This window comes from Vairimorpha necatrix, chromosome 6, assembly GCF_036630325.1.
Source record: "Vairimorpha necatrix chromosome 6, complete sequence".
Lineage (NCBI taxonomy): Eukaryota > Fungi > Microsporidia > Nosematidae > Vairimorpha > Vairimorpha necatrix.
The window spans coordinates 1,141,202-1,151,888 of record NC_088821.1 but is presented as its reverse complement, the minus strand read 5'-3'; the positions used below and the strand labels follow the sequence as shown (position 1 = coordinate 1,151,888).

The 10,687-nt window shown below is 24.5% G+C and overlaps 3 protein-coding genes across 3 annotated transcripts; all 3 read right to left on the bottom strand.

The window, feature by feature from the left end:
- Window positions 1–2,709: 2,709 nt before the first annotated feature.
- VNE69_06218 (uncharacterized protein) lies at window positions 2,710–3,705 on the bottom strand (the record flags this gene model as incomplete). Its single annotated transcript, XM_065473978.1, has 1 exon — window positions 2,710–3,705. One exon carries the CDS (start codon window positions 3,703–3,705, stop codon window positions 2,710–2,712), a length of 996 nt encoding a protein of 331 aa, XP_065330050.1.
- A 1,664-nt stretch (window positions 3,706–5,369) lies between these two features.
- On the bottom strand, window positions 5,370–6,023 carry VNE69_06217 (uncharacterized protein; the record flags this gene model as incomplete). Its single annotated transcript, XM_065473977.1, has 1 exon — window positions 5,370–6,023. One exon carries the CDS (start codon window positions 6,021–6,023, stop codon window positions 5,370–5,372), a length of 654 nt encoding a protein of 217 aa, XP_065330049.1.
- Window positions 6,024–8,135: 2,112 nt separating this feature from the next.
- On the bottom strand, window positions 8,136–9,122 carry VNE69_06216 (uncharacterized protein; the record flags this gene model as incomplete). Its single annotated transcript, XM_065473976.1, has 1 exon — window positions 8,136–9,122. One exon carries the CDS (start codon window positions 9,120–9,122, stop codon window positions 8,136–8,138), a length of 987 nt encoding a protein of 328 aa, XP_065330048.1.
- Window positions 9,123–10,687: the final 1,565 nt, after the last annotated feature.

The window sequence follows — 10,687 nt, the reverse complement described above, 5'->3', positions numbered from 1 at the left end:
TTTTTAGAGAGTGGGAAAATTATAGAGAGATGTGGCAATGATTCTTATATAGTTAAGTTAGTAAATGGAAGATATGTAAAGAAAAGGCACTATGATCTAAAAAGTCTGCTTGGGTTAAGGATAAAGTGAGACTAACCGTCTTGGAGGGGGGATGTTATATATTTTGATAATTTTTACCCCCATTATGATAAATAAATACAACTTATATTAACACACTATTCTCATTATCCCATGTTTACATTATATTTTAGTTAAGACATCCAACATTACAAGTATTTTAACTTCATTAAACATTTTAAGTAGAACTGACAACAAAAGTCATCTTATCCTTTTAATTGTCATTTGTGCTAGTACACGTTTATTTATAAACATTATTTTGGTATCTTTCCACTTCTAATCAGTATTTGCAGTTTGCGTGAGAGAAAAAATACTTTATGCTCAAAAACACATATAAAAAATCCTTCTTTTCTATTGCTTCATTTTTTTGTTTTATTCAGTTCTAAACCAGACTATTCTGTTGAAATTTTCCCGACAAAATTTTTACTTTTAAAGAGATTTGTTTAATGGATCTGTTATGACCTTAATTTTATTTTCAGAAATTTTTTTCCGCTTTGTATTTTTAAGTTCTTTATTTTTATAAATTGCCCTAAGCAACTTGAAAAAAAATTAAAATTTCATTATCTACCACAATATTTTTTTCATATAAATTTTCTACGTCAGTTATAAACATAAAAAAATTCTATCTACTTGTTCTAAATCAACGTTTTCAGCTTTGTAAGCAGGAAAAAAAATGTTCTATATTGTAAAATAAAATCTTTTCTTACGAAATTATTTCAAAAACATAATGTTTTAATGTGATTGACTTATCACATTATATTTTAAAGTTAGAACATCAATGTTTTAGCAATGGATATTTCATTTAATCTGCATTAAAAATATTCTTAAATTCTTTGGCCTCAAAATAAAATTTATTTCAAACTTTTTATCGTGTTCAATAATTTTCATAAACTAAAGAAATTCACATAAAAACATAAAGGGATATTGATATTGTTTTTTTAAAGTTTTTTGCGTACAAAGCTAAACTTGTTATTAAATAGAAAAGACTTAATAAATTCGATTTATGTATTTTAAAGGTGCTTCATAATTATATAATAATATTAGATTTATATAATTGGTCAAAAAAATGTTCTGATATTTTACAATTATTTTAATTTAGTTATATAATTTTGTTTTTTGAAGTATAGCTCTTTTTTACTTATCGATGAATCCTGTATTCTTTTAGATTACTATAATTTTTTTAGTTTTAAAAAATTAGTTACTATCTATTCCATATTTACTGTACGGGAGAAATGATTTTATAAGTAGAAATAAATATGTGATTTTTACTTATATTTGCATATAATTCGAATAAATACGAAAGCATTTATTTATATTTGTTTTTATTAAAAGGTTGTATGGACATTTTAATATCTATTTGGCCATTTTAAAGGTAAATTCTTATGGATCTAAGTGGGCATATTCTTCCTGCTATATAACTAAAAATTTGGCAATATATAACGAATGAATTGCATATTAAAACTACAATATTTAAAGGATTGAAGCAAAGAGTTGTTGCAAAAATTATTGGAAGTCTTGTAAATAGCATCTTAGTGGTTACGATACACATGTATAACTTATGAGAAATCTGACCACCCAAGATGAAAAAACAGAGACCGATAATGATTCTTCTCGACAACAAAACTAATATAAGAAATATGAAAAAAAAGAAATTAAAACTGAACGAAAAACTTTTAATTGGCTCCTGTAAAGCTCAGAATTTAAAAATTAATAAAAAATAATTAAAATAAAATTTGTATACATCTCAAATATATTTCTTTTTTATGCTTAAAAAAAACTACCAAAAAAATCATACATTATCATGTAATAAAACAAAAAATTTACTGTAGACCCATAATAAAAAACTAATATTGTTCTATGGATTTTTTTTTATTGGAATAAAAAGGTAGTCCTATGGGATTTTAATCTAGTGACATCGCATTAAAACAACACACGACTGCTTTGAAAAACAAAGACTCTTTCTAATTTTACTTTTCGCCTTAAAAATGATTTCCTATATAGTCTCCGAGATTACCAACAATTTAAAATATCTAAATTAATAAGCATAAACTTTATTAATCAAAAAACCAAGAAATTTGTTTTACTTTTACCTTCTCTAATTTGGCTGAAAATCTCTACATCACTTATTTAAATTCAATAAAATTATAAATATCAAAAAACAAGTTTTCAAAAAAAAATTTGAAAAATTTCGGCTCTATATTGTATACATAAATTATAGTTTGCTTGCGTAATTTTTAAAATATCGTTTAAATCGTTTTTTAGAATTTATTTAGCCTTTCCACAAAAAATTATAATTAACTTCAGTGTCGAACATTTTGTAAAGTAAGTGTCAAAATCAAGCTTAATAATTTTACAATATTTTCATTAAAAATAATAAATGTTTTTAACATATTTTGGTTTTATTGATATTAATAAAAAAATTTATTTAGCAACATAAGTTGTTTTTTTTAATCCTCATTCCCGAAAAGTGGATTTAATAAAATATAAAAGAGTAACATATAAAAAAATATTGTAATACCGCCTTTGAAACAAAAAAGCATCGTCTGGTTTATATTAAAAGAATCTTGAAGTGTTGAGGTTTTTTGTTTATTTCTAGTTATTATATCTGGTTTTTTTTTCATATAAAATAATACATTTTTCATATGTTTCTATTATTTCTACTGACTTATTATACAATTCCTGTAAATATATAAAAAGATTTTCGTAAAAATCTTTTATTTTGTTTTCAATTTCTATAGTGTCATAATTTCTTAGCAATGTTTTCTCTTTTATTTCTTTAAAAGTTTTTAATATTGGTATATAATTTAATATGGACATAATTTCTATATTATTACGTAGCATAAGTATCATTTTTTGATTTGTTATATTTTTAAAAGTTATAAAATTTTTCCTATTGTCGTAACTCTTAATTAAAAGTTTAAAAACTTCAATAATTTTATGAAGTACGGTCTTAACATCAGCAGGAATTTTCGAGTAAGCGATTATTTCGCGCAGTTTATTCAATTTTAATTTTTTCAATCTGTAAGTAAAATTTTTTTTAAACTCAAGTATTGTGTCGTTATAATTTTTTACAAGCTTTTGTGCTTTTTCATTCAGATAAATTTTTTCAAGCGGTGCATTTTTTTTGTCTAATTCAAATTTTTTCTGTTTTATAAATTCTTCAATTTTCTTTTTTAATTCTGCTAGCAAAAATTGTTCAGAAGTTTCACAGTGAATATTTGTTGTCATAATACTCTCTTGCGATTGGTCTATGTCCATCTCAAACTGATAAATTTCTTCTAAATCGCTTGTTTCTAAATCAACACTTAAAACTATATAATCACAATTGCTTTGTGTTGTATCTTGTAAAAAGATGGTATGAAGTGAATTTTGATTTAAAAGTATATCATTTCTCAATTCCATCGGAACACTATTCTCATATTCATTACACTCATTAGTTTTATAAGATAGATTTTCATTGTAATCAACGTAATCAAACATTTTATCCTCTTCAATTGTTACAAATTCTGACGTGTATTCTCTATTTTTATTATCTTTATTATTGACATCAACTTCCGTACAAAATAAAAATAACAAATTAAAAATCATTTTAGGGGCGTAAAAAATCCAAATAACTTTTCGAGGGTATCGGCCATAATTAGCTCTAAATGGCAATAATAATATTTTAAAAATTTTTTAAGAATGCAATCCTTTTTTATAATATAGATGTTGTATACCATTAAATTTTTATTTATATAAATAAAAAGCATATTCATATTATATAGAAATATTTTTTAAATTAATTTTGTGGTTTGTTCTAAAAAAACTCTGTTTAATAGAGTAAAAACAAATTCTTTCTGAAAGAAACTCCTAATTGACAAATTTAATTTTAGTCTATGTAAATTTAAAAAGATAATTAATAAAAAAGAGTTAAAAAAATGAATAATCAATTTTTTTAATTTTGCTGTTTGCGAAACATCAAAAATTTATTATTTTTTTAATTTGTTCAAATTATACAATGATCAAAACTCAGATTTACAAGTTTTTCATTTAGTAAAATTTTTTTTATTCACTAAAAAATAGATTTTGATAGATGATCAAACAAATCTTTGTTTAATTTTGAGGCATTGCCCGGCAGTTATTCATTCCTCAGATAGCATTCTATGATGCTTCTCTCGGTGCTAGAATATTGTGTTTAATTATATTAGTTTTATTGTAGTAGCCTCCGTGAGGATTATTTTCCCTCCTCAAAGGAAACAGTGATTTGTCTTGCTGTTGCTTGTACTCCTCTGCTTTTCTAGACATTTTAATTAGGATAAAATAAACAGAAAAAGTTATAGTAAAATTTAATCTAAAAAATTCATTCGGAGGGATAAAAATAATATGGTAAATAATACCACTTAATTATTCAAATAAAACATTTCTCAAGCATAATGCAAATTTTATTTCTTAGAAAAGTCAAAGTAGGTTTAGTGCTTTTTAAAAAACATAGAAAACCTGTCATGTGGTAAACCTACGTGACTCTAAGAATTTCCAGTAATAATGAATTCTGTATTTGTTTGGAACGAATGAGATATTTATCGTCTTAGGGAATTCCAAATAACATGTTACAATTGTGTGTTTTACACATTTTTCTAAGACTTTAGTTCTACTTATTTTCCGTAAAAATGCTTTAATTAGAAGGAAACGCCTAGTAAAAGTAAATAAGCAAAATACCCTAAGAAGGGTACAAAGAGTAATAAACTATTAACTCAAAATTCACCTTCTTCTAACAAGTTCACTAATTATTGTCCCGAGACTAACTCGACACGGCAATAATAACCGTTTTTTACATAATTCGCTACTATTGACATCTTGAGAAATATTTTATTTTTTTTCAACATAATTTCTTCTTTTACATTTCACAATTCCAAAATAGAAACTAATAAAATAAAAGAGTAACATATCTAAAAATATATAAATCCCGTCTTTAAAACAGATAGGCATTGTCTAGTCTAAAATAAAAGAATCTTGATGTGTTAAAGTTTTTTTGTATATTTCTATTTATAATATCTGTTTTTTTCTCATATAGCTCAATACATTCCTCATATGTTTTTATTATATCTTTTGACTTTTTATGCAATTCTTGTAAATGTTTAAAAATCTTAATAAAAAATTTGACTACGTTGTGTTTGATTGTGTGATTTTCATAATTTCTTTGGATAATTATATCTCTTATTTTAGAAAAAATTTCAAATATTGGTATATAATCAAAAATGGACATTATTTCTATATTAAAACGTATCATAAGTACCATGTTTGTCCTGTTTATTTTTTTTTTTGGTTAAAAGATTTTTTCTATTTTTGTAACCCCCAATGAAAGATTTAAAAACTTCAATAATTTCTAAAAGTACGATCTTAACATCGGCAGGAATATAGGCGTGTAAAATCAATTTGCGCAGTTTCTTTAATTCTTTATTCTTCAAGTTGTATATAAAATCTTTTTTGAACTCGAGAATGTCACAATTCTTTTTTTTTATGAGCCCTTTTGTTTTTTTATTCACAATATTTTTATTACGCGGTCCTTTTTCTGTAACTAAATTAAATATCCTCTCTTTCCTAAATTTTTCTATTTCGTTTTTTAATTCTTTCAGCAATTTTCGTTCAGAAGTCTCAATTGGTCTATCATTTGCGGTATTACTCTCTTGCAATTGGTCTATGTCCTCTTCAAACCAATGAATTTTTTTTAAATCACTTGTTTCTAAATCAAGATTTTTGACTGGATCATCACAATTACTTTGTGTTTCATCTTGTAAAAAAATGTCATTTTGAGTTTTTTTATTAATAATAATTTCATTTTTCAAGTCCTTCGGACCAAAAATTTCATGTTCATTATACTCTTTAACTTTATATATAAAATTTTCATTGTAATCCACGTAATCATGCATTTTATCCTCTTAAGTTGCTACAATTTTTAACGTATATTCCCTATTTTTATTCTCTTTATCTTTTTCATCGACATCAAATTGCGTACAAAGTAAAAATATAAATATAAAAATCATTTTAGGGGCGATAAAAAAAAATTTATAAATATTTTTTCGAGTATATGGAGTTAAATTAGCCCAAAATGGCGTTTATCATATATTTAGAGTTTTAAAGGGAGCGAAATATATTTATTAATTTATTAATTGTATTACATAATATTTGGATTTATTAAACTATTAAACACAAAAAGTATTCAAAAAATATTTTTTTTGAATTTATTTTGAGGGGGATTCCACAACAACTTTGTTCATGACGTATAGAACCCAGTATTACTTTAAACTAATTCCTAATTGACAAACTTAATTCTACAAGAGGTAAAATTTGATATAAAAATCAGTCAAAAAGGGTAAATGGGATAAAAAATTTAATATTAATTACTTTATATTTGCTTGATTTAGTGGAATCATCAAAAATTTTATTATTTTTGTAAAACATGTCAATTTTTTATTTTTTTTTGTACAAATAAAAAAAACCTCAGATTTACTAGTTTTTTTAAAACAAAGTTTAATTTTTCTAGTATTCTTAGAAAAATTTATTTGATAGTTACGTAAATGAATCTTTTTTTAAGTATAAAAATAAAACAATATAAAAAAAGGCAAAATTTATTTTTATCAAAGACTCAAAAAAGTTTAATGCTTTGAAAAAAAATATGAACAAACAATTAAGATTAATAATTGGCTAAATATAAATTTTTGTGAAAAAAAAACATGTCTCAAGTTTTAATTTATTAAACAAGAAAAGTACAACAGAAATTTTATTTATTATTGTAAATTTCTTATTTTTTATATAATTCTTGGATTTATTATTAATAGATGTGATTACTATTCGGAAAATATATATGACAATAGTGGAGTCGATCTGGCCTTGTTTTATAATTAAGTTTTTAATGAATTTATATGTAGTAATTAAAAATTTTTTATAAACGAAGAATGAAAAAGTCGCTAAATTTTACAATTAACACGTTGACTGTCATGTCTTTATATATTATATAAAAGTTACAGATAAGTTTTTGTTCATTCCAGCGTCATCCATTTATATGTGTACACTTTTTCGTTATTTTTCTGCATAAATTTTATAAAATTAACGGGACAATCGGGGTTCAGTTTTTAATTTGAAGATGATAATTTTTGGGGTTCGATTTCATAAAAGGAAATTTATTTTGTAAAAACATGAGAATTTTTTTTGTATGCTATTTGTAATATGCTTTTTGGTTTCAAAAATTTTTTTTGAGTATTTTTATCTTCAGATAATTTAAAAAGAGCGTGAGCGGATGAACAAGAAATTTTTTGAAATTCCTAAGGTATCAACGTCATCAAATTTCATAAACTTGTCCCATCTATAAATATATGGCTAAATCGTTTTTAAAAATATAATTTAGTTAAATATACAAGATATGGGCGATAAAATATTTTTATAACTCTTAAATTAGTTTTTTTTTCAATTTTATTATATTTATCTTAGTTGGTTATTATCACTAAATAAAAATATTTAAAAAAGCCTTTTAATACTATAACAAATAAAATAAGACATTTTTAAAATGTCTTATGTTTATCTGACATATTTATCCATCGAAAACTTTTAGAAGTTTTTTTTTTCAGACCTGATACCAAGCATATATCAGTAATTTTCGAACAATCTTTTTGTTGTCGTTCTTATGATTTGTAGAAAAATCACAACCTGAGAAAAGAAACTAGAAAAAAAGCTATTCTGATATTCTGCTCAGGATTGTGATGTATTTGCATCCCATCATTAACTTAAATTAGATTCCTTTAACTCTAACATACGCTATGTCTTTTTACATTTCTAGTAGTATCAATTATTGTAAAAATAATTTAATCAATGTTTTCAGAGATCCTTATTTTATCCTAGTTCTTATATCTGGTTTGAAAACATATGCCATTAAATGATTGTTGTATTTTTTATATTTTTCCGTACTCTTAAAATAAAATAAATAATTTAATCACGTTAAATTTCTTTCTATGATTACAACATTTAATGGAGTTGTATAAAACATGTTATTCTAAAAGTATTTCAATGCATTTCTCATAGACTTTTTTTATTTCGCACGATTTATCACATAAAATGTGCAACGAAGTTTTGATAGAATTTAAAATAGATATTACTTCTTCTTTGTTTTTGTCACTTTCATATTCTTTTAATCTTACATGTTTATCAATATTTTCAAAAGTTTCAATTATTGGTATATAATTAAATATTGACATTATCTCTATATTGTAACGAATTATTTCTACCAAATTTTTTATAATTAAAAATTTGCGTTGTAAAAAGTTTTTTCTCTTATCATAAGCCGAAACAAATAATTTAAATACATCTAAAAACTCTATAATGATTTTCTTTGTTTCATCAGATACATTTATATTTTTTATTATTTTACTTAATTTTGTCAGTTTTCTATTGTTTAAATTATAAATAAAATCTTTTTTGAAACAATATATTAATCGATTGTAATTCCGAATAAGAGCTTCTTTTTCAGGAGTCATTCTAATTATAGGATAAGCTTGTGATTTTTTACTTAATATTAATCTTTGTCGTTCTATAAAATTTTTTATTTGGATTTTACATTCTAATAATTTTGCAAATGGATTGATGTTTTCATTGTTCGTTAAAGTATTGCTCTCTTCTAATTGATTTATATTCGTTTCAAAACAAAAAAGTTCTTCTAGTTCTCCAGTTTCTAAATCCATATTTAAAAAAACCTCGCCAATACTTTGGTTAGATTGATTTTTAATAGTACGATCATCATTCAGCTTTTGCCCTAATAATACATCTTTTTTTAAATAGGTTGGATCATCACAGTCATAGTCAAAATGCTCTAAATTTTGACTTGATAAATTTTTATCAAAATTATAAATAAGATTGGAATTTTCGTTTGTTGTAAAAAAGTTCAAGTGATCTTCGGATTTTTGCATAATGACATTTTCTACAATGTTTTCGTCGTATTTATATTGTGTACACTTTATAAAATTAAAGAGAAAATGCATTTTAGGGGTATATAATAAAAATTTTTTTTTATTTAATTTAACATATCATACAAATGCAAAATTTTAAGCATTTAAAAAATTGTGATGAACATTGCTACATCACATGGACAAATTAATAAACGCCGCCTGTCATATATTTCCATAGACATGTTAACCATCTCAAGTAGCCTGTCAAGATAAGTCATACAAAAAAACAAACTAAAGCTGCATGGTCGTTAGTACATTCGTAAGTACGCCAATGTTTATGTTGACAACAAGAAAAAATTAAAAATAACATATAAAAGAAAGTCTGTCTTTGAAGGAAAAGAAGCTAAAAGAAAGATTAAAATCACTAATGAATATAATTACATTATAACTATTCTAAAAATAGCCATGTCCCATGGATACATGACAAAAATAAAAAAATCGGAGCTTCTTTGAATGCGACCAGAATTTTATTTTAAAAAAAATTCTGACCTCCTAAAAATGAAAAATAATGACTTTAAAATTTCTGATCGCATACCAAAGAAAAGCACGAAAATCAAAATAAAGGCAATACAAAGGCTTTTCTATGGTATTGTGACTGTTTAAACTCATTACTTGAGTTAGAAGTCTTGAAAGAGTAAAAGACGTGCTTTAAATGCAATGAGATTTTGAATGTTGTATTATTTAAGGAGAAAGAGGTTAAAAGAGTGGTATACGGGCGTGCTAATTATAAATGCTTTGCTAAAGAATCAATTAACAAATGATGCAATTTACCTTTATATAATGTTTGTAAATTAAATTTTTTGTTTTTGTGTAGGAGTAGTTATTTTACTTATGAGGCAAAACTAGGAGTTTCATCATCGACAGTTTCCGATGCAAAAATAATTAGAGAAATCTGTAAAAAATGACCAAGAGGCTTATTGTTGGTGGACCAGGAAAAATTGTCAAAGTTGATGAGTCTGTAAATTGTAGAAGAGGTAAAATAAGAAATGCAACCAGTTGTGATGATATAATTACTGATACTGTTTGGATACTAGGCATAGTAGAAGCATCTAATCCTACGAACTTTTACATTACAGTGGTGGATAATAGGAAAGTCAAGTGTTTAACAGTTGTTAGAAGGTAAAATAGGTGTTGGTTCGATTTTACTTAGTGATGGTCATCCGAGTTATCTAAGTGTAGCCCAAAATCTTTGTCTTACATAAGGTAGTAAACCACTCTATTGGGGTTAAATCTGCAGATGGTACATATACCAATAACATTGAGAATGTATGGTCGCAGCTAAAATCTGAAATGACCAAAGAACATGGAGTCAAGCGTAAGAAAATTGATTCATCGCCCAATGAATTTATATTTAGGAAAAGTTTTTGTAAAGAGGACAATTTAGAGGAGTTTTACGACTGTTATGTTGATTGTTTATATAATTTACTCAATTAAATCAAATTTCTAGTATTTTTTAACATTTTTTTCATTACAAGGGGGGGTCTTGGTGTCCGATCGCATACCAAAGAAGCACCAAAATTTTTTTCTTTTGATGCTTAAACTTGATATCTTATCAATCATGTAAATTCTCATTAGCATGTTTTTAATTTTTGATTCTA